The sequence below is a fragment of the Carcharodon carcharias genome, chromosome 15 (genome assembly GCF_017639515.1).
Source record: "Carcharodon carcharias isolate sCarCar2 chromosome 15, sCarCar2.pri, whole genome shotgun sequence".
NCBI lineage: Eukaryota > Metazoa > Chordata > Chondrichthyes > Lamniformes > Lamnidae > Carcharodon > Carcharodon carcharias.
This window is the reverse complement of record NC_054481.1, coordinates 109,125,102-109,149,628: the sequence shown is the minus strand read 5'-3', so window position 1 is coordinate 109,149,628 and position 24,527 is coordinate 109,125,102. Positions and strand designations below refer to the sequence as shown.

The 24,527-nt window shown below is 40.9% G+C and overlaps 1 protein-coding gene across 10 annotated transcripts in view; it reads left to right on the top strand.

Moving 5' to 3' along the window:
- Window positions 1-24,527, top strand: part of ubr4 (ubiquitin protein ligase E3 component n-recognin 4) — a 183,920-nt gene that overhangs the window by 46,617 nt on the left and 112,776 nt on the right. For all 10 annotated transcript variants that reach the window (XR_005945414.1, XM_041207463.1, XM_041207469.1 and 7 more), the window contains 13 exons: window positions 2,686-2,807; window positions 3,642-3,739; window positions 5,140-5,297; window positions 5,904-6,116; window positions 8,201-8,302; window positions 9,041-9,141; window positions 11,161-11,359; window positions 13,369-13,557; window positions 13,812-13,875; window positions 14,142-14,333; window positions 14,443-14,513; window positions 15,618-15,765; window positions 22,009-22,242. Coding sequence is in view for 9 of the 10 variants with exons in the window: in XM_041207463.1 (XP_041063397.1) it covers window positions 2,686-2,807; window positions 3,642-3,739; window positions 5,140-5,297; window positions 5,904-6,116; window positions 8,201-8,302; window positions 9,041-9,141; window positions 11,161-11,359; window positions 13,369-13,557; window positions 13,812-13,875; window positions 14,142-14,333; window positions 14,443-14,513; window positions 15,618-15,765; window positions 22,009-22,242 (1,891 nt within the window). In the remaining variant the exon portion in view is untranslated. The remainder of the gene's footprint in view (window positions 1-2,685; window positions 2,808-3,641; window positions 3,740-5,139; window positions 5,298-5,903; window positions 6,117-8,200; window positions 8,303-9,040; window positions 9,142-11,160; window positions 11,360-13,368; window positions 13,558-13,811; window positions 13,876-14,141; window positions 14,334-14,442; window positions 14,514-15,617; window positions 15,766-22,008; window positions 22,243-24,527) is intronic.

Genomic DNA, 24,527 nt, shown 5'->3' with positions numbered 1-24,527 from the left:
GCAGCAAGCAATTAGGAAAGCAAATGGTATGTTGGCTTTTATCGCCTGAGGATTTGTGTACAGGTGTAGTGAAGTCTTGCTTCAGATGTATAGAATCTTGGTTACACTGCACCTGGAATACTGTGTGCAGTTTTGGTCCTCTTACCTTTGGAAGTATATTATTGCTATAGAGGGAGTGCAAAAGAAGTTCACCAGACTTGTTCCTGGGATAGTGAGACTGTCCTATGAAGAGAGATTAGGGAATCTGAGCCTGTATTGTCTAGAGTTTCAAAGAATGAGAGATGATCTAATTGAAACCTACACATATCTTAAAACGATAGACAGGGTAGATGCAACCTGGTGTTTCCCCTGATTGGGCAGCCTACAACCAGGGGATGTAATTTTAAAATAAGGGGGAAGCCACTTAGAACTGAGATGAGGAAAATATTTTTTACTCAAAGGGTTATGAATCTTGGGGAAATCTCTACCCAAAAGGTCTGTGGAAGCTCAGTCAATGAGTATGTTTAAAGCAGAGATTGACAGATTTCTAAATACCAATGACATAAAGAGCTATGGGAATAGTGTGTTAAGGAGGCATTGAAATGGATGATCAGCCATGATCATATTGAATGATGGAGCAGGCCCGTTGGGCTGAATGGCCAACTCCTGCCTCTATATTCCTATTTATCCTGGTTGGTGGGAAAGAACCATACAATATTGGCTTCAAGCACTTTCGAGCCAGAGACCCTTTGCACTCTCATCAGCAATTCTAGGTCAGGTGTATGATGGCTACATTAAGCATAAGTTTCTCTTTGCTCCCAAAAACACTCAATAACCCAACTATAACCTGAGATGAGTGTCTCCTATTGGACCATTGTGAATTTCTCAGCTTATGTACAATGATTAGGTGGTGACCATGACAATTTGTTGAGGTATTGATAGTTCTATAATGGGCTTGCAATTTCTAAAAACACTGCAAATCTTTCATCAAGAATGTTCACATTTTGCAGGAAAAGGAAACTTTAATCTCAGTTTGGCTGAATTCAAGATTAGATCATGGAAGTGAAAGGATGGTGTGTTTAATGCCACTGGATTGAACTATCTGTAAATAGTATTGTAAAATTAGTTGCTTCCATCTTTGTGTGAAATGTAAGCCACTCAATTTTTTTTATTTGTTCATGGGATGTGGGCTTCACTGGCTAGGCAAGCATTTATTGCCCATCCCTAATTGCACTTGAGAAGGTGGTGGTGTGCTGCCGCCTTGAACTGCTGGAGTCCATGTGTTGTAGAAACACCCACAGTGCTGCTAGGAAGGGAGTTCCAGGATCTTGACCCAACGACAGTGAAGGAACGGTGATACAGTTCCAAGTCAGGATGATGTGTGGCTTGGAGGGGAACTTGGTGGTGGTGTTCCCTGCATTTGCTACCCTTGTCCTTCGAGGTGGTAGGGGCCATGGGTTTGGACTGTGCTCCAAGGAAGCCTTGTGAGTTCCTGCAGTGCATCTTGTAGCTGGTACACACTGCTACCACTGTGCGTCAGTGGTGGAGGGAGTGTATGTTTAAGATGGTGGATGGGCTGCCAGTCAAGTGGGTTGCTTTGTCCTGGATGTTGTCAAGCTTCTTGAGTGTTGCTGGAGCTGCACTCGTCCAGGTAAGTGGAGTGTATTCCATCACACTCCTGACTTGTGGGTGGTGGATAGGTTTTGGGAAGTCAGGAGGTGAGTTACTGTCTGCAGAATCCCCAGCCTCTGACCTGCTCTTGTAGCCATAGTATTTATATGGCTGGCCCAGATGAGCTTCTGCTCAATGTTGTTAGGGGATTCAGCAATGGTAGTGCCATTGAATGTCGGGGGGAATTGGTTAGATTCTCTCTTGTTGGAGATGGCCATTGACAGGCACTTGAGCGGTGCGAATATTAGTTGCCACTTAGCAGCCGAAGCCTCAATGTAGCCCATGTCTATACGGACACGGACAGCTTCAGTATCTGCGAATTCAGGAGTCGCGAATGGTGCTGAATATTGCACAATGATCTGTGAACATCCCCATTTCTGACCTTGTGATGGAGGGAAGATCATTGATGAAGCAACTGAAGATGGTTGGGCCTTGGACACATCCCTGAGGAACTTCTGCAACGATGCCATGGGTGTGAGATGATTGACCTCCAAAACCAAAACCGTCGTCTTTTGTGCTAAGTATTACTCCAACAGGTGAGGAGTTTTCTCCTGATTCCCATTGACTTTAATTTTGCTAGTGTTCCTTGATGCCACACTCATTCAAATGCTGCTTTGATGTCAAGGGCAGTCACTTTCACGTCACCTCTGGAGCACTTTTGTCCATGTTTGGACCAAGGCTGTAATGAGGTCAGAAGCTGAGTGGCCCTGGTGGAACCCAAACTGAGCATCAGTGAGCAGGTTATTGCTGAGTAAGTGCAGCTTGATAGCACTATCGACGACACCTTCCATCACCCTTTGCTGCTGATTGAGAGTAGACTGATGGGGTGGTAATTGGCAGGGCGTATTTGTCCTGCTTTTTGTGGACAGGACTTAACTGGGCAATTTTCCATATTGCCAGGTAGAAAATGATAAATGTGCTTACTATGTATGTACGGATATCAGTGGTTGAGTTATAATATTTAACAGTAATTATAAATGAGTGTTTTTGACAAGGTTATGTTTTACATCCTGATTGGTTGATAATTGATATTAGATCGTATCTGTTGAGAAGTCTGTGTGAGGAGGGCGCGACTGAAAGTCCAACTGAGGAGAAGCTGCTTGGTTACGCAGCAGCACTGGCGATTGGATCTACTCGCTGCAAGACTAACTCCATTGGTAAGGACAGGAATTGCTTTGGTATTTGACATGCTTTAGCAGTGTCACCAGAGGTAACTGGATTGAAGGTAGAATGAGCTGCAGGCATTATTCTTTTACTTGAATGTCTTTGTGACAGTTGTTTTATTTTCTTCTGGCCTTTTCCTTCTTGCCTATATCTTTTGACTTCTTCTAGGGCTTTCAACAGCTCTCTGATACTTTGCTCAGCTGACTATTCAATGTGTGAACCTGGCACCATAACTAAGACCATGTGTAACTGATGTCTGCATACAATGACCTCCAGCAGAGCTTGCTTAAGATGATGAGGCACAGGAATCCTGGCTGTTATATTTCTTTCTCTTTCTTCATTTCCTTCCACTCTTGAGATTTTGATGCCAATCAGGGTGTCCCCACTTCTGCCCTATTTGAGATAGACAGCAATTGAACTTGGGACTTTTGTATCATGTGTGACTGAGTGCTACACTGATAAATTCATTGTGGTAAATACAATGGTGTTCATGATAGCTGCAAAGTCTTTTTTGGTAAACCTCATTCATGTGTGACTTCTGAAGATGGTATCTGTCTTAGAACTGGGTGATAGTTAATGTGGAAAATATCTTAAAATCCAACTCATTATACCAGAATTATCTTTGTGGCTGCGACTCAGAGATTACTTGTCACCTCCACCCACTGTGCAGTAGAAGTAGGTGGGTGCCGTACAGAGCTGGAATTTCTTTCAGCCTGAAGTTACAGCTGTAGCTGTGTAAAATAACCTGTTCTGTGTGATGCCTGATAGTGAATTCCCTGCTTGAAATTATTCTTATTTTCTCATGCTGATTGTGATTGTGTTTGCAGCTCAGTTAGTGGTACAGAACCTGCCATCATCTGTACAGACACTGTGTGAAACGTGGAACAATATCCACACTAATGAGTTCCCCAACATCGGATCATGGGTACGTAAAAGGTCATTCATATCTGGCAAAGTATGTAATAGATTTGTAATATTGGTAACCAGTGCAGCCTTTGGATGGGATGTTAAAAAGATCCTGTGGCACTGTTTTAAGGAGGATAGGGGGTCTGGCCAGCGTTTTTTCCCCCTTAATCAAAAGTTGATTAACTGGTCATTTATCTCACTGCTGTGAGATTGTGGTGCTAAATGGCTGCTATTCTGTTAAATAAGACATTGCGTTCAAATTAATTCTTGTATTTAAATGCTTTGAGGCATTTCTGAAAGATACTTTCATTTATGTAACATATTTTAGATGGTTGAGTTGGCATTTCTTTCTGTTGCACTTGCAGGTCTTTAGTTAATTTATGCTTGCGTTGCCATGCTATGAATATACCTTTGGCAGTTATTTCTTTGGGTATGGTTTGAAATTCACCATTGAAGGACACATATCTATTTGTATTAAGAACGGCTTAAATTATAGAGGGAAGAAACAATAGAACCCACATTGAAAATCAAATGTCTCCTGATGGGTCACAATTCAGTACAGGATGGCTGCAGAGAATTTGGATAAGTAAAACTTGGTTGATCACCTAGAGTTGAAGGAATGCTAGAGACTTAGGAAGTATGTTGAGAAGAGTGATGTTAAGCTGCCTGATATAAGGGGAAAACAAATGCCAAGAAAAAATTGAAAAATTATGCTGCTTTCCTTAGAACAGATGAGGTTACGGGCTGATTTAACAGAGCTGTTTAAAATTATGGAGAGATGGGACAAAACACAAAGAAACATGCTGTTTCCAGTGATTAAGTGAATAGAGGAACAAGAATAACCTATTTATCCCCTCAAGTCTGTTCGACCATTAATTGGGGTCATGCTACCCTATAATTTAATCCTTGGCATCCAGACATCATTCTGGTAAATTTGTACTGCATTCCCTCCAAGGTCAATATATCCATCAGAATCTTGAATGAGGGAGCTCACAGATAAGATTGAGCAGAAGAAATTTAGGGAAAATTTTTTTACGCAGAGATTTGAATTGGCTTATCGGATTGAATCAGTGATTGAAGCAGAGACCATATCAACATTTAATTAGAGCAAAGAAATATGGGATGAGATTAGGATTTCTGCTCACGTGGAGCATCAACACCTCATGGACCTATGGAGCCACATGGCTTATTTGTGTGTTTTATTTCTATGCAATTCTATGATGTCTGACCTTGTTGCTTTTACCAGGAAAGGTTCTGTTAGGGCTCTTTATTTTAGAAACTGGAATTGGAATGGAATTTCGTCCTAAATTTCATTTGATTGATCGGCACTATGAGACTATTCCTGCAAATTATGAATGACCTGCATGTTTTGCAGGAATTTAAACAAGATTTGTTCTTAATGGTTTTGTTTTCTCGTAGCGAAATGCATTTGCAAATGACACCATTCCTGCAGAGAGCTACATTAGTGCAATCCAGGCTGCACACCTCGGCACATTGTCCAACCAGAGTCTGCCACTTGCTGCCTGCCTGAAGCATATTCTCCTGTCGTTGGTTAGGCTCACTGGTGACCTTATTGTGTAAGTCAGTAGGTGGCTTTTCATTCATGACTCTGTATTAGTTCTGAGATTTCCCTTCCCTGTGCCTGAAAGCTTCAGCTATCATCAACCTGTCTGTATTGTAGTATTTTTCACTTCAGGAATGCTGTGTTGCTTTCCAGTCTTTCAGCTCTTGTACATGTGTGCTGGGTATTTCATAAACCTACTTTTTTTTTGCTGAGCCATACACCTCAGTGACTGAGTGTGCTTCTACATTCCCATTACTGCGTTTGAGCAGATTGCTTTAGGTGTAACAGTTCCTCCATTTGACTGCCTGCACAAAACAGGGCTGTGATCAGAAGTTTCATAGAATGGGGATAGCACTGTGTAGGTGCCTATTGTACCACCTTCCCTGACTCTGCTCCTCCCTCAAAAGCAAAGCCTCATTTTTCTCTCTCTCCCTGTTCCTACACGAGTTTACATTCCAAATTATATTAATCTATTTCTCATACTGTCACTATGTATTATGGTGTTGTCCATACTTTTGACTCTTGTCTTGCTTGCAATACTCCTATTTTCAAGTAGCTGAATTGCTTCTCTCAGTTAAGCATTACATATCATTAATTTTCTGTTCTAATTTCATATTAGGTGGTGTCCCGATGAACTGAACCCTCCACAGGTCATTCACACGCTACTGCCATTGCTCTTGGAGACTAGCACAGAGAGTGTGTCTGAAATCAGCTCCACGTCATTGGAACGGATTCTCGGACCTGCAGAATCCGACGAGTTTCTTGCACGCATCTACGAACGACTCATTACAAGCTGTTATAATATAATTGCTAATCACTCTGATCCCAATAGGTAACTAAAGATTCAAATTAGTAAAGAGCTGCCAGATAAGCTTTTGGATTTTGTAAATTAAGAGATGTTCTGAATTTATAGCACAATAGATTCTGATTATAACCAATTAAACTACTTGCTGAAGTGACCACTAAACTGGACAATCATTGTATCAGATTCCCCATCCAGAAAGCACTCAATCTTTGTATTGATAAAGCTACCAGGTGAGTATAAAATAAGATATTCTAAACCTAAAATACTTTATTTTTTCACGGGATGTGGGCATTGCTGACTAGGCCAGCTTTTGTTGCCCATCCCTAATTGCCCTTGGTAAGGTGGTGGGACCACCTTTTTGAGCCACTGCAGTTCATGTGGCGTAGGTACACCTACAGCTATTAGGAAGGGAGCTCCAGAATTTTGATCCAGCTCCAGTGAAGGAATAGTGATATAGTTTCAAGTTAGGATGGTGTGTGGAGGGGAACTTGCAGGTGATGGTGCTCCTGTGTGCCTGCTGCCCTTGTCCTTCTAGGTAGTAAAGCCGCAGGTTTAGGAGGTGCTGTTGAAGGAACCTTGGTGAGTTGCTGTAGTGCATCATGTACACACCACTGCCACTGTGCATTGGTGGTGGAGGAAGTGAATATTGAAGGTGGTGGACAGGGGCCAGTCAAGCAGGCTGATTTATCCTGGATGGTGTAAAGCTTCCTGAGTGTTGTTAGAGCTACACTTAACCAGGCAAGAGGAAAATGTTCCATCACACTCCTGACTTGTGCCTTGTAGGTGATGGATCTTATGTAAGATATGTTCACCCAAACAGTAAATTAATTGCTTTTTATGTGCAATTTGCTGAAATGTTTTGAGTGTAAATGTGCACAGTACTAATCAGCAGTTTAAAGAAAGAAGCAGACCAGATGTCTGATGGGCTCAGTTTAAGTCAGAAGATTTTGGGTTCAAACCTTCATGCAGGATTGAACACACAAAACTAACTTTACATTAGCAGTACTAAGGAAATGTGGCACTGTCAGATGTGCCATCTTTCAGATAAGATGTTAAACTAAGGCCCTGAGTACTTGTTTATAAAATATTCCATTGGATGATTTGAAGAAGAGCAGGGAGTTCTCCTGATCTACTGACCAATATTCATCCCATACGGTCAATCAAAACACTGAAAGCAATTAACTATCCTGTATCTCATTTGCTATCTGTGGAACATTGTTGGACACACAATGGTTGTCAGTATGCCGCTATAGCACTTCAAAACGAATTAATTCAATTTGAAATGCTTTGAGCCATCTTGAGGTTATGAAAGGCACTATATAAGCCCAAGTTCTTTACTATATTTTCTGTGAATATGTTTTAAATAAAGGATATTCCATTCAATAGTTAATAGCTGTTTTGGCATTAAGTTGCTTATTAATCAGCTTTTTAAATTGGTTGTGGCTGACCACCTCTACAGGGCATCACAAGAATCCAGCACAACTGATTTGTACACTCACTTGTTCGAGATCTGAATTAATGCAATTATTGAAAAACAGGATTCCAGCCTTGTACCCGCAGTTCTGTATTGGGAATAAATGGTTCAGTAGATGTGTGCTGTTTTAGTCACTGATTAGTTACAATGTACAGGTCAGGATTTAAGTAGTGCAGCAAGTCATGATTTCCAACCCCATTCATTCTGACTTGGCTAGTACGGTCCATTGTTTTTCTGGTGGTTTCCAGCATTTCCATATCTTGAGTGCACAGGAAAAGGGGACTCGTGTTGCATGGGACATAATTTGTTCTTGTTGCTTGGGTTTTCTATGGAACATATCCCTGCCATCCACATATTGTAAGATTTACAGGGTATTGGTTTCAGTGGAGAATATGATGTTTGGGGCTTACGTGTCCACTTTGTTACTCCACATATGTGGAAGGTGAAATTTGTCAACAGGGGACAGACATTTGAATTAAATGTCTGGGTTGGTATGAATTTTAAAAACATGCATTTTAAAACTGCTTTTCTGCCCAAGGCATTGAGCTTTGGGAAGCACATGTTCCTTCAGAGGATAAGAGCTAGTGTGCATTAAGCAATTTTTTTTTAAACTGTTTTACCTCATCTGTTTCCATAGTGGCTTGGATGAGACTATCTTGGAGGAATGCTTGCAGTACCTGGAGAAGCAACTGGAAAGCAGCCAGGCACGCAAAGCCATGGAGGAATTTTTTTCTGAACGGTAGGTGGAGAATGCTGTGCCAACTAGAGAAGTAGAAATGAGAGAAGCTGGGTGCTAGGAATGTGAGGAATGTTGGACTGAGGGTTCCATTTTAGTTAAATGTTTTGGTCCATGTCCCTTTCAGTGGATCTTTCCTTTTTTAAATCACTGGCTACTTATTTCCCTGACTTGTTTACTTTGGCTGTATCATGGTTTTTATCCTTCTACTTGTTCGAGATACCTGTCTGCAGATTATCATGATGCAAATGTTTCTTGTGTGTACAAGTGTGGAGTTGATCCCAATGTCCACAGAATTTTATCATCACACAGTAAATGCTCTATCTGCATTTTTAAGCTTAACAATATTTGGCACAAATATCTGAACCCTGAGCACATCCCAAGATGATGAATCCCATCACACCATAAGCTACCAACTGTTCAAAATGAATGATTTCTCTCTCTGCCCCAATTTTCCACTTTTTTTGCTAGTTGTAAGCAGCATTGGGCCTGTTCCATTGCCTGTAGAAACTCAGCACCATTAATGCATTTAAACAAACATTATATTTTGAGGTTGTAATATTGAGTTTGAAAAATCTTTTAGCAATGTAATGTGTTAAGTGGACATTTTTCTGTCCATTTGGATAGCTGCCCATCCCTGTATTTATTTATTTTAGTTTGGTAAAGTCATGTCCCATCTTGAGGTTGTTGAGTTGGTTTCCTGTCTGCGTATCAGCTTCTGTTTTCCTTTCTTCCTTACAGTGGGGAACTGGTGCAGATCATGATGGCCACAGCCAATGAGAATCTTTCAGCTAAATTCTGTAACAGAGTGTTGAAATTCTTCACAAAACTCTTCCAACTTGGTGAGTGGCATATTTAGTTTGCTCAGCTGTTAAAAGTTATTATAGCGCATGTTCCTAATCTGAAAACAATGGTTTGAGAATGTTTGGCCACTCTTCACATTTTTGGGTTCTTGGGTGCAATTGCATTGATGGCTGCTTCAGGGTCAGTGCAGGATGAGAAGAGAAGATTTGTTTTGGAAGAATGTTGACAAAACCAAGACTAAGAAGGGAATTGAATATTTTGTTGTGTGGCTGACTCAGCAAACCAGAAAATCTGCCAAAACTTGAACATGTGGTAGACATGAAGCACTGTTTTAATTTGTTGTCTTCAGAATTCTGTCTGTGCTGCATGTTTCTCAAGATTTTGTACTGTGGGCTAGGGAATATTGCCGTTAGTAGTGCCACATATTCCTGCCAATAAAAGGCACAGTTTTCAAACAAGTCAAAATATATTTTTTGGTTGAAATTCATTAAAATATTTCATCTAAGGATAGCAGTAATTGAATGTAGATGTTTGAACCCATCAATAACATTTTGGGGGGGCTTTGCCAGATCTGGGAATCAGTGTAACACGTTGTATTAACGAGAATGCTCCTCAAGACTACCCAGTTTCTGTGTATAGTGGCTGCACTGCTGTAGAAAGTATCTCCTTTTCCTTTTGCACACTAGGTTTCATACCTAGTGCTTTGACAATGTAAGACTTTGTATATTGGCTGTGTTCCTCATCTATTTGTAGAGGGGAAATGAGAATACAATTATTCAGGTTTGTAAATCAGTTTGAAATGAGACACTGGGTTCCACAGGGAGCAATGAAACTGACCAGTAATATGTTGGAGCACTCCTAGCAAGAAGGGTGGTGTAAATTACTGTGTGTTTGGGATTGGTACTAGTTGTCCTAGCATAACATATTGCAATTTTTTTCCTTCCACCTTCACTCAGCTGGGGCCACCTCCAGCGTGATGTCATCACCAAACACAGCCTCACCTATCCTTTAATCATTCTGAAGGGCCTGTTCCCTCTGTGACATCCTGGTCTACTCCTCAATGAGCTCAACCACCCCTTTTTGTTTTCACATCATCTTCTCTTGCAAGAGCAGGAATTAAGATGCCAGTCCTTTTACCTCCCCCCTTCCCAGCATTCAGGGATCCAAACACTATTTCCCGGTGAACAGCAATTTACTCATATTACTTTAAATTTCATATACTATATTTTCTGCTCACGCTAACAGTCTCTGCTACATCAAGGAGACCAAGTGCAGATTGGGTGATTGGTTTGTGGAACACCTCTTTTCAGTCTGCAATGTGACCCTGAGCTATTGCTAACCTGTATTTTTAATTCCCTGTCCCACTTCCTTTCTAATCTTAGTCCTCAGCCATCCTACGTTGTTCAAATAAAGCTCAAAGAATGCTTGAGGAGTAGCATCACAACTTTCAAATATACACCTTACTGCCTTCTGAACTCAAATTTTAAGTTCTGCAATTTCAGTGTGTATCTCTCCGCTGATTTTTTTCTGTACAGCGGCTGTTGATGATTATTCTGCTATTCTTGTTTCCTCTTCCTCTAGACCCATCTTTTGTTTCTTTATTTGTCCCATTGCCTTTCCCTTGCCTTGAAGTATCCCCCCTTTTTTCATTTATCCTCTCCTCCCTACCATTATTGCAGATCTTTTCTGTTCTTGCTAACACAGCCCCTGCCCATCCAACTTTCCCTACTTTTGGACTTGCTTAAAACCAATTACATTTCTAACTTTTTTGAATTCTTATGAAGTGTCATCAACCTGAAATGTTAACTCGATTTCTCTTCACAGATGTTGCTTGACCTGCTGAATGTTTCCAGCATTTTCTGTTTTTATTTTAGATTTCCAACATCTTTAGTATTCTGCTTTTCTTTTAAACTGTTTTGCTGTTGTACATATGTTCCTAGCTTTTATTCATCTGTTTTGTTTGCTATAATGTATTAAGTAAGCTGAATATTGATCGATTAGTGTAGATGATGCCTATTTGGTTAGACATGCAACAGTGGCTTTGTTTTTTGTTTCAGCGGAGAAGAGTCCAAACCCAAGCCTCCTGCATTTGTGTGGCTCATTTGCTCAGCTGGCTTGTGTTGAACATAGTCGATTACATGCCTGGCTAACAAGAATGACCCATGCTCCCCCTAAAGACTCTGACCAGCTGGATGTGGTACAAGAGAACAGACAACTTCTGCAGATTTTGACAGCATGTATCGTTAGAGAAAACAGGTACTTAGAAACAGAGCCTTGAGTAAGGTTTTAGCAGCAAAGGCTGTGCTTAGATTACTTTCTCTTAACAGGTAACAGGTGCCATAAGGACATGACTTAAAGCATCTATGCAAGCACTTATAGGGAAGGAAAACTGGGATGGTCCAGGTAGAGAACAGAAAGAACTCATGTTGACAGACCCATTTTTCCACTCTGCCAACAATCTTGATAATTCTTAAATCATTCTGAAATTATATCAACCCTTAGACAACAAATATTTCTCTCATCTCTATGTTGGTAAAACTTAAACCATTGTGTATGCTTCCCATCTAAAATTGTGAGCCTTAGCACTTGATTCTTTTCCCATCTTAGGCTGTTCCCACAGTGTAACGTGAAAGTGTACAACCTTGATAGTTTTTCAGAGTTGAGCTTCAAACCTGACATCCCTTGCCACATTGGAGGCTGTCTGCTCCTTTGCTGCAATATTGCTTGCCTCTGTCTGCACCTCACTACGTCCCTACTGAAATGGTTTCTCAAGCATTCTTCACCTCCTAACTCCAATGCTCCTTGGTAGCCTCTTGAATTCTATCCTCTACAAATTCCAACTTGTCCAAAACATCAGCACCTGTGTGCTATGTCATATTCAGTTTTAGTCCTCTAATTATGATCTTAAGTCTACTTTTCTGCCTGCTCACTGTAACCCTTGACTCCCTTCTTACAGCAGAGCCCTCAACTATTTTCGTTATTCATTCTGGAGCATTCTACCTAAGCTCCCTTCCTTCTATTTCTCTCCAAAAGCCTCAAAACCTACTTATTCAATCATGCAGCGATGACTTCAATTCTCCTCCTCTTGTTTTTCCCTGCCTTCCTTGAAGTGCTTTTGGATGTTTTATTATGTTAGATATGCTATGTAAGTACAAGTAGCTGATTCATGAAACAATTTTTGGAGCTGGAGTGAGCTTGGATTTATTCTGCTTTCTGTACTTGTATGTAATGTTTCATGATGGGAGATGGTGGGGTAGCAGTAATATTGCTGGACTAGTAATCCAGAGGCTCAGGCTAATGTTCTGGGGACATGTGTTCAAATCCCACTATGGCACCTGGTGGAATTTGAACTAAGTGAATAAATCTGAGATATAAAGCTAGGTTCAGTGATAGTGACTGTGAAACTATCATCGATTGTCAAAAAAACCCATCTGGTTCACTAATGTTCTTTAGGGAAGGAAATCTGGCATTCTTACCTGGTCTGGCCTACATGTGACTCCTGACCCACAGCAATGTGGTTGACTCTTAACTGCCCTCTGAAAAGCCACTCAGTTCAAGGGAAATTCGCAATGGGCAACAAATGCTGGTGATGCCCACACCCCATAAAAGAATAAAGAAAAAAAATTCCCATTCATAAAAATGTCTTGCTTTGATTGCTGATACTGCAATTATTCAATCTAAACTTCAGAATCAAGGTCATGCAGATCTGAAGCTGTATTTGCAATTCTGTGGCTCATTAGAAAACAATGCCCTTTTTAAACCTTACCAGATTATGACAAAACATTTGAGATGTATGGGCGGTTTAATTCAATATTAATAACTGGAAAGTATAGACTTCAGCCTATTCTTTGAAGCATTTCTCTGCTAGTTAACATAATAGAGATTACTGATCATTAAAAAAAACTAGTGAAGGTCACTGATTTACACTAACATCCGACTGCACCGCTTGTGATCAGTTACACTGGTGAATTTAAGTCCTCTACTCTGTTGCGAGGAGTTATTTGATTACTGGGACCCATTACTGAAACCAGCATTTCTAATCATTTAATGACAGACATTATAACACAAGAAGAGGCCATTTGCCCATTGTGCCTGTGCCAGCTCTTTGAAAGAGCTATCTAGTTAGTTCCACTCTCCAGCTCTTTCCCCATAGCCTTGCACATTTTTCTCCTTCAGTATTTATCCAATACTCTTTTGAAAGTTACTATTGATAGTTTATAGTTAATGGTTAAGTTGATGCTAATCTGTTCTTGCCTCCTCCTCAGCCAAGTTGGAGAAGGTGTCTGTACCGTGTTACTCAACACACTTATCCCCATGGCAGCAGAAATGTTGTCCAATGGTGATGGAACAGGATTCCCAGAGCTCATGGTTGTTATGGCGACATTGGCCAGTGCTGGGCAGGGAGGAGGACACTTGCAGCTTCACCGTGCAGCTGTAGACTGGTTAGGGAAATGGTGAGTATGTGATATTAACTGGGTGAATGATTACAGTACATTGGTCTAGGATAGTGGTTGTGTCTTGTGGTGAACTTTTGAAATAAGCGTTTCAGCAGTGTTTTTAATTAACTGTTTTGCACATGTTCTAAAACATTAATGTTTGAGGTTGCACCAAACTTCTTGTGGGATGTTGGTGGGGATTGAGTTTATTTGTTTCTAGTTCAAAATATTTTATTTCTTTGATTATGAATTGTAATGTCTTTGTTTTTCAGTAAGAAGTATCTTTCCCAAAAGAATGTTTTGGAGAAGGTGGGAGCAAATGTAACTCAGGGGAAGGTGAGTTGAGGGGAGATCTTGGGGTTTTGGGAGTAACTTTAAGAAATTGGCGTGTGTTTAAATTCATTATCCCTGCATTTGCAAATAATTTAAAAAAAAAAAATTGTGTCCCTTTTTCTGCAGTTTCCCCCAGTAAAAAAACTGTTCCTTATTTCTTTATAGCTGTGTGGGGCATGAACTGGACCTTGCAGCATGCAATTTACATCTGGGAGCAGTTTGAATGCACCTTTTGAATCCCAATTTAACATTTCTGTCTTGTTGTGCAGCACGTAGGCATGCTTGACTGTGCCTGCCACATCATGTCCTATCTTGCTGATGTCATGAATGCCATGCGACAGAACAGCGGGCAAGGATCAACACACCTGGTGGTGGATGGTGAGGAAAGGGCAATTGAGGTTGATTCTGATTGGGTGGAAGATCTGGTTGTAGAAGAAGAGGACTCGCAAGCAGAGGACTCAGTGAGTAGTTTGCTAGTCTGCTGAAACAGTTTTATTCAATGTATGTAAACTGCCACTAACATTATAACTGGATCGTACATGCAATGAGCGGAATTTTTTTTTCCCCTAGGATGAAGATTCCTTGTGTAACAAGCTCTGCACATTCACAATTACACAGAAGGAATTCATGAACCAGCACTGGTGAGAACATTGGTCCTTCTGTTAAGCTGATGGTGTGTGAGCTCCAGGAATTTTCCTTCTGGTAGAGTGAGGTAGGGATGGAGGGTTTAGGTCAGTCAAACCAATCCCAGTGCAACAACCTCCCCACTCCACTTGGACCTAATCCCTCCAGAATAGGAGTATCAAGGACTACAGTGGCTCATGGTGAAGGTTTGCCTTCCTCTGGAAACTACAAGTAGAAAAACGTAGTTATATAGTGTTCTTTTACAATCTCAGGATGCCCTGAAGCACTTTACAGCCAAGTAAATTCCTTGCAAGTCTAGTTACATTGTAATGTAGGAAATATGGCAGCCAATTTGCACACAGCAGATTCCCACAAGCAGCAATGAGATAATGACCAGAAAACCTTTAAGTGGTGATGATCAAGGGATGAATATTGGCCAGGGTAGTGAGGAGAATTCCCCTTCAACATAGTGCACTGGAATCTTTCACATTCACTTGAGGACAGACAGGTCCTTAGCTTAAAACCTCACCTGAAAGATGGCACCTCCGATAATTCAGCAGTCTGTCACAGAACTTAAATTATGTCCATATCTCTAGAGTGGAACTTGAACACATGGCCTCTTGACTAAGGCAGGAGCACTACCACTAAGTCACTGCTGGCACCTGACAACTAGGAAACTAGGCAATAATTTTGGTCTTTGCGAAGGTTCTGAAATCAAATTTTAAAATACACGATTAATTTCCTCTTTCAGAGATGGAAGCAGAAATAAGAATCGGTAATAAATTTCATAGCTTTGTAGATAAGTGTGATGTGTTTAGGTGATTACTGCATTATTACAGGTATGGTTATAGTCTAAAATGTGCTATATTGGTCCTACCATTGTTATGTCCTTAAGTGCACTTCTCTCTGGGGAGAACATTAAATTGAATATTCTGCACTGTTTTTGATGATTGGGGTAGATTGCTTGACAGCACACTGTTTTGCCACTATTTGGTGATCTATTCTTTATTATTAATGGTGTAAATCACAAAGCTTGTGTAACGTCAAATCTGTTTGCACAAGACTAAGCGTGACTGTGGATGGGGGAGGATAAACTGATTCAATCTAACCTGCTGTTTCAGGTATCACTGTCACACCTGTAAAATGGTGGAAGGAGTAGGAGTTTGCACCATTTGTGCGAAAGTCTGTCACAAGGATCATGAGATTTCTTACGCCAAGTATGGATCATTCTTCTGTGACTGTGGAGCAAAGGAAGATGGAAGTTGTCAAGTATGTAATAAAAAGAATTTGTACTGAAGGCAAAAATGAAACCAATTTGGTGTATCTTTGCACCAACTGTCAGTTGCTGTTTCTGCAAACTAACTTGGTGGTAGCATTTCAAGATTCTTTTTGTATCCTTGTTCACTTGTCTTTAAAACCCCTGTTACCTCTGCCAACTGGAAGAGTACAACCTCTCCTGTGGATTTCTAGGTTGATGGGGCAGCTTTTATTGTTAATTGGTTTCACATGATCAGTAGCCATGATTTATATTCCCATGAGTTTATTTCCCTCCCCACATCACCTGCCTGAACCTTTCCTTCACCCTCATTCCTCAGAACCTTATCCATGCTTTTTATGGTTCCAGGGCCTGACTTCTCTTAATTCCTTCTCAGTTCCCTGTTGAGTGAGCATACATACAAATTAGGAGTAGGCCCTTTGGCCCCTCGAGTCTGCTCCATTTGATCAGGTCATGGTTGATTTGATTGTGGCCTCAACTCTGCTTTCCTGTCTACCCCTTCACCCTTCGATTCTTAATTGACAAGGAACATAGGACTTCAGAGCAGGTGTATGCTATTTGGCTCTTTGAACCTACTGCACCATTTAATAAGATCATGCCTGATCTGGTTGTGGTCTCATTCCCACTTTCCTGTCCATCCTCCATGACCCTTGACTCCCTTGTCTAACAAAAACCTATCTAACTCAGCCTTGAATAAATTTAAAGACCTATCCTCCACTACCTTCTGGGGTAGATAATTCCACACTATACTGACCCTCGAGAAAAAAAAATCTCATCTCTATCTTAAAAGGGAGACCTCTTTTTCTTAAACTTTATCCCTGAGTTCTAGTTTCCTCCACAAGAGGAAACATCCTCTCAGTATCCACCCTCCCCAGTCTCCTCAAGATCTTATACGTCTCATTAAGATCATCTCTTATTCTTCCAAACTCCAATGGGTAAGGGCCTAAACTTCTTAACCTTTCTTTATAAGATAAGCCCTTCTCAGGAATGAGTTGTGTGAACCTTCCCTGAACTGCTTCTAAAGCAATTATACATTTTTTCAAATAAGGAGACCAAAATTGTACACAGTATATGGTCTCACAATGGCCCTATGTAGCTGCAGTAACCCTACTTTCAAATTCCATTCCTCTTGCAATAAATGCCAAAATTTCATTTGCCTTCCTAATCACTTGCTGTACCTGTTTCGCTGTACTTTGTGATTCATGTACCAGGACACCCAGATCCCTCTGTACCACCAAGTTCTGCAATCTCTCTCCATTTAAATAATATACTGCTTTTCTATTCTCCCTGCTCCCTACCAAAATGGACAATTTCACATTTACCCACATTACACTCCACCTGCCAAATTTTTGCCCACTCCCTTAACGTGTTTATATTCCTTTGGAGACTCTCTACCTCCTCCTGACAACTTACTTTCCTACTTGGTGTCATTGGCAAATTTAGCTACCATATGTTCGGCTCCTTCATCCAAGTCATTGACATAAGTTTTAAATAGTTGAGGACCCAGCACTGATCCCCGTGCCACTGCACTAGTTACAGCTTGCCAACCTGACAAAGATCTGTTTATCCCTATTTTCTTCCTCCTGTTAGCTAACCGACCCTTTACCCATGCTAATAAGTTACCCCTACGCCTTGTGCTCTTATCTTGTGTTGTAATCTTTGATGTGACAGCTTATCAAATGGCTTTTGGAAATCCAGGTATACCACATCTACTGGTTCCCCTTTATCCACCTTAGAGTTTTTTGATGAAATAACATTCAATAGATTAAACATGATTTCCCTTCACAAAACCATGTTAGCTCTGCCTGGTCACATTGTGATTTTCTAAGTATCCTGCTGTAACCTCCTCAATAATGGAGTCTAGCACTTTCCCTATGACAGATGTTAGGCTAACTGGCCTGTATTTTCCTGCTTTCTGCTTCCCTCCTTTCTTGAATAGAAATATTACCTTAACTATCTCCCAATCTGCTGGGACCCTTCGAGAATCTGAGGAATTTTGAAAGATTATAACCAGTGTATCCACTATCTGTGTCGCCACTTAAGATCTGAGGATGCAGGCTATCTGGTCCTGGGGAGATATCAGCCTTTAGGTCCAATAGTTTTCCTAGCACTTTTTTCTTGGTGATGGTGATTGTTTTAAGTTCATCCCTCCCTATCACCTCTTGATTTTCAATTATCTTTGGGAAGTAAATCTTCTACCATGAAGACACACCCAAAATACCTGTTCATCTCTGCAATTTCTTTGTTTTCCGTTATCAATTCCCCAGATTCACTCTCTAGAGGACCAGCACTAGCTTTAGTTACTCTTTTCCTATTCAAATACTTATAGAAACTCTTACGATCTGTTTTTATATTATTGTATTATTATTTCTCTCATACTGTACTTTCTGTCTCATTATTATCTTTTTAGTCATTCTAGCTGGTTCTTAAAATCCATCCAATCCTCTTACCTACCACTAATCTTTGCAGATTTGTACAGTGTTTATTCAATTTAATATATTCTTGACTTACTTATTTAGCCACAGATGAGAGTTTTTTTTCTTCACTGGGATAAATCTTTTCTGAGAGATATCAAATATCTCCTTAAAAGTCTGCCATTGCAACTCTAATGGTCTTACCTTTTAACCTGGATGCCCAGTTCACTGTAGCCAGCTCTGCCTTCATACCCTCATAATTACCTTTCTTTAGGTTTAAAGCACTAGTCATGGACCCATACTTCTCACTTTCGAACTGAACATGAAATTCTGTCATGTTGTGATTGCTGTCACTTAGAAGTTCCTTAACCATGAATATATTGATTAATCCTCCCTCATTGCACAACACCAGGTCGAGGCGAGGATAGCCCGCTCCTTGGTTGGCTCTAGAACATGCTGCTCTAAGAAATTGTCCTGAAAATAGTCATTTTCCAGGCTACCTTTGCCAATCTGATTCTCCCAAACTTCATGTAGATTAAAATCACCTATGATTATTATGGTACCTTTCTTAAATGCCTCATTTATTACTTCCTGTATGCTCTGTCCTACAGTGTAATTACTGTTAGGGGGACTATAAGCAAGTGACCCCTTAACTTTACCATTTCTTACCTCTACCCAGACTGATTCTACAGCCTGACCTTTCAAGTTAAACTTATCTCTCGGCACCGAATGAATGCCATCCTTAATTAACAGAGCTACCCACCACCTTTTCTTAGCTTCCTATCATTCCGATATGTCAAATACCCTTCAGCACTTTGGCCCTGGCCTTGGTCACCTTTCAATCATGTCTCTGTAATGCTTAACAATGAGGACTCGAAACGTCAACTCTTTTCTTCTCCGCCGATGCTGCCAGACCTGCTGAGTTTTTCCAGGTAATTCTGTTCTTGTTTTGGATTTCCAGCATCCGCAGTTTTTTGTTTTTATCTCTGTAATGCTTGTCAGGTCATATATATTTATCACTACCTGTGCTAATAATTAATCCCCTTTGTTACAAATACTGTGTGCAGGCAGATAGAGGGTCTTAAACTTTTTTTTAACCATTTTTGCAATTTCTTGCCTTATCTGTGGGTGCACTTACAGTTGTACGTTCTGTCTCTTCCTGTCACTCTCTGGTAATCATTACCCAAATTGCTGCCTTGCTCTATTACTTTGTTGCTTACCTCTACTATATCTCATTTCAAGTAATCCCTTCCCACTTATTTAGTGGAAAAGTCCTCTACCGCCCTAGTTATATACAGTTCAGGTGTAGACCGTGCCAACGGTACAGCTCGCACTTTCCTCAGTACTGGTGCCATGAATCGAAACCCATTTCTCCCACACCAAACTTTAAGCCAGGCATTCATCTCTCTAATCTTATTTACCATGCCAATTTCTTGTGGCTCAGGTAATAATCCAGAGATTATTACCTTTTGAAGTTCTGCTTTTTAATTTGACCCCTAGCTGTTAATACTCCCTCAGCAAAACCTCTTTCCTAGCCTTATGTTGTTAGTACCAATGTACCCTAGAGGGAGTCACTCTACCTCAGCCTTAAAAATGTTCAATGACCCTACCTCCACTGATCTCTGGGGAAAAGAATTCCACAGACTAACAACCCTCTGAGAGACAGATTTCTCCTCATCTCCGTTTTAAATGGGAGAACCCTTATTTTTAAACTGTGCACCCTAGTTCTAGTCTGTCTTATAAAGGGAAACATCCTAAATAAACGCCGACATCCAAAACTCCACTGCCTTCATCCTGCTCAACTTGTTCATCATTTCTATCCTCTCCAATCTCTGTGAGCTCCCTATTTTCTGCAGTTTTTACCTCAGCTGTCCATAACTTTGCTTCTGCACCCTTTTTCAGCCCAGCATTCCAGACCATACCCTTTAGTTTTCCAACTCTCAACCTTTGCATCTCCTGTCCTTCCATCACTTGTGTCAGACCCTGCAGTACCTTTGGTCCTACTGCCTTGATCCCATACCTTTTCATTTTGACATTGCTCTCCCCTCTCCCAAAGCTCCCTTAACATATGTCTCATTAATCATATTTTTCCCCACTCCCTTTATTAATTCTCAGTGTCTGTTTTTTCCTCACTGAAGTGCCTTCAGACATTTACTACTTTAAAGGACTATGTGAATGCAAGTTGTCTTGCTGCTGTGTGTGTGTCTGTCTCTTTCGATTCCTGTCATTGTGTTTCTGTCTGTCTTTTACATGTGCACAGCTAGAGAACTGAAACCTGCAGTGTTGCACATGTTTAGCAGGTGATAGAGCTACAAAAGACATTTTTGCAGATAGGTTTTCAGTCATGCTTGAAACAGGTATTTAAATTTGGCAGTTGTAAGTGGGAGCCAGGTGCTCACTGCTTCACAAAGTGACAAATTTTAATTGTGTGCACCTTAAAGTGGGGGCCTTAATGTTAGAACCTTGTTTAAAATTAAGTAAATGGAAATATTAGCCCTTAACATCACTTTCTTTCCAAAGATTGAATGACAAGGTTCCCATGGTAGCTGAGACAGATTTACTCCCTAGCCTGTACCCAATTAGCTGATATCAGTCCAGGTAGGAAAGGGAGGTCTGTAGTTGGTGTAGAGCCCCTGGGTTGGTGAAGGAAAAACTAGTCAAGGATCTCAATCCAGACCACAATCAGGAGCTTGTGGGAACGTTCAACTGGGACAGGTTTGAGTTTGACAGGGATGGTCCTGATGGTTGACTAGCTTTCTCACCATCATCTGGGCTACTGTATAAAGAATGGTGAAATACCAGAGGGCAACAATGCCAGTGGAATCGCACACTAGTAAGAGTCACTGCTGTTAGGAAGGAAGGGGAGGAAATTGATTAAGGAAAACTGTATCATAACTATATCATGGGGGCTGGGGGGATTGCTTTCTATAATGTTACTCAGCCTGGCAGTGGGAGATTGATATTTTCAGTTGAAAGAGGTTGCTTGCTGGTATACCCAAAGTTACTGTGTACTGTATTTTGTTCTGCTTACCCACTGGGGTTTGGGTTCAGTAACTCCTTCCAGCAATGTTTTCAGGACATCCATACTCTGAAATGAAAGTTTAAAAAATTTGCAAGATGTTAAAGGATGTGGGTTCATTTTGTATTTTGAGGAGCAGGGGTTTTATCTGTGATGTGTGTGGATTTTCTTGATTTTGCTGTGATCATCTTGTTCCTGGTGAATAAAACCTGTAAAACTGAGCTCCCCATGTTCAACTAAGAACATTCCCAGACTTGTGTGCAATGCCAGTAAAGATTATTTCTGAGCCAGTGCAACTTAGGAGACTTTACATTATTCTTCCATCATTGGAGCCTTGGGGCCAAACTTCTGTCTCCATTCATTCTTGCATCTTGAGTTGCTGACTGATCTTGGTGTCTAATTTAGGATTTATCCATCAATAAATGAGAGCAATAAAAACAACCCTTAACATTTGAACAAGGAGAACACACATGAGTTTAAATTAAACAATTGAAAGCCCCCAGGGGACCATACGCTGCTCTCATTAGAGAGAGACAACTGGTGGTGAGGGTCACCACACCTCAGGCAAGGGCTGAGGTTGAGAGGATGACCTCAGCTGGTATGGGAATTGAACCCACGCTGTTAGCGTCACTCTGCATCACAAACCAACCTCCAGCCAACTGAGTCAACTGACCCCTTTATGAGTTTAAATAGGAGCAATGAGGGCCCGAGGGCTGCAATTTGGTTGCCTCTGTTCCAAATTCCTCTTTTTGTGGGTCCTTTTTAAAGGCAATTAGCAAATATTAACATTGCTGTTTTTGCAGGCCCTGGTAAAGCGGAGTCCAAGTAGTGGGATCAGCTCTACCTTGAAGGAATCATCCGCCTTCCAGAACGAGCCCCGTGTCCCAGAAAGTGCCCTGCGACACCAAAGCACTTCTCCAGCAGATAAATGCAAAGTGATGAGTGCAGATGGCAAGACCAGTGAGGATGACAAACCAAAGAAGAGTACTTTGTGTAAACAGATCGAGGGCTGCAGGGAGGAGCTGCAGAGCCAGGTGGTGAGTACTTCATGAGAATTGAGAGACATAAGTCCCACTCATGCAGCATGCTATCGTAGAACTAGTTGTTCAATGAGTTCCTATTGCAGAGAGCTGCCTTCTAAAGTTTAAAAGGCTGTTTGATATAGTCATGCTATGTTTGGTTTCATTTTGAAGGATTTCAAAAATAATGCTTTTAGTTAAATAAGCATTCAAGGACTCTATCATTCTGCAAGTCCCCTGTGCCTTAGATAATAAAGATGATGAGCAGTTGACTTGTACAGACCAGGATGTGTTGCATTTGATTCCTGGATCTATGCTGTTTTGCACTACCTGGGACATTGGGGAGGGAATGTGGGATCAAAAGGGTTCCTGGTCTTGATAGTTTTCTTGTGATACCTCCTGGAAATTGCATGTGATCATCAGGTCAGGACAGGATTAGTCACACCTGAGATGCCGCCTTCAGTGGAATAGTTCAGCAGCGCTCATCGTCAAGGTTCACAGGATAAGTGGCCATTTGTTGTCGAAAGGTATTTGATGCCCTTGAAATTAAGCCCTGAGAAGAGTTGACGCCTTCTGAGAAGGGAAGAAACTTAGTGCAGAAAATGATGTTATAGCACAAAGGCCCTTCAGTCAATTGTACCTATGCTAGCTCTTATAAAGAGTTGGTCCAATTTATCCTGCATCCCTGTTCTTTCCCCATAGCCCTAAAAATGTAAGCATTTAATTAATCCCTTTTGGAAATTACTATTGAATCCCCTTCCACCACTTGCTGAAATAATTTTTCATTTTTACTCTTCATCATTTCTCATGATTTTGAGCACCTCTACCTTCTCCCCTTTAACCTTCCCTGCTCCAAGGAGAGCAATCCCAGTTTCTGTTATCTCTCTATATAACTGGTCCCTTACCCCGATATATTCCAGTACACCACTACACCCTCTCCAAGCTCTTGACATCCTTCCTAATGTGTGGTGCCGAGATGGGACATGATACTCCAACTGAGACCTAACCAGGAATTTAGAAAAGTTTAGTTTAAGTTCCTTACTTTTTTACTCAATGCTTTGATTCATATAGCTAAGGATTGTGTGCTTTTTAACAGCCATATCTACTTGTCCTCCTACCTTCAAAGATTTGTATCAGTGAACTGGATGGGATTGTGTCCCTGCACCTGTTCTCAGTGAAACATGTTGTAGAATTTGTGTGTGTGGTGCCGTGAGGTTGCGAGTGTGGTGCCAAGAGGCTGTGGCTGTGTGGACTTTATTTAACTTCAGCTACATGTTATCGTTCCACCTCAACACCCCCTCCGTGTGTGCCCCCCAACCACCATCAGCATGTGGTTGAGATTTTTCCTTGCCCAACATGTATTCACTTGTCTGTTTGAGTACAAGTCCAAAAGCCCTCACAAAGCCCCATCAAAACGTAGCAATTGATTCAGGTAACAGGAAATACCTGAATCGTGGGCATCAAATTGAGTACATGTTTCTCATCTTTTGGAGGATGCAGTTCACTTTGTTACTGCGATTCAAGGTGCATGTTTCTGATGGGGTACTGGTTACTCTTCTGAGCTCCCATTGATCAGTGGAGGTGCACAATGGTGAGAGAGAGAGTTTGGAAGAGCAGTGTTTGAAATTGGTATGTTCAATGCTGATGCAGTTTTAAAGTAACCTTTAGTTCTTTTAATTTTGTCAGGATTTTTTCAGTACTAAGAAGCATTTTCGTTCTTTGTTCGATTTGAAACCAGTGGCTTTTTTGCCAGTTTATAATTTTTATTTCTGGGTGGAGCTATGAAAATTCAGCTAGCATTGCAGATTTTGCTAATGTTTCCTGTGTTGTTGCTGGCACTGCCCATCTCTGAGCACAGTAATTAAATCTGTTGAACAACATTATTAAATTATTGTTTGACCTTGAACTGGACACAAATGTTGTGATGTAACACTGCTCCATGGTGATTTCCATGTGTCTAACATACAAACTTACGACTCTTTTCTTCTCCGCCGATGCTGCCAGACCTGCTGAGTTTTTCCAGGTAATTCTGTTTTTGTTTTGGATTTCCAGCATCCGCAGTTTTTTTGTTTTTATATTTGTTTTTAAAACTTAATATCTCACAAGGCAAAACTGCATCAATTAGTTCTCTGAACATCCAGAACAGAGAGTTAATGGATAATGATGAAAAGAATTGACAGATACACCATGTAACCGAGACTAAAGAGATATGTTTCATTTCCCAGTCACTGGAATATATCATAAACAAACATCCCCTGGTGCATAAGGGTGTTTAGAATGTATTTGCAATATATTTGACTAGT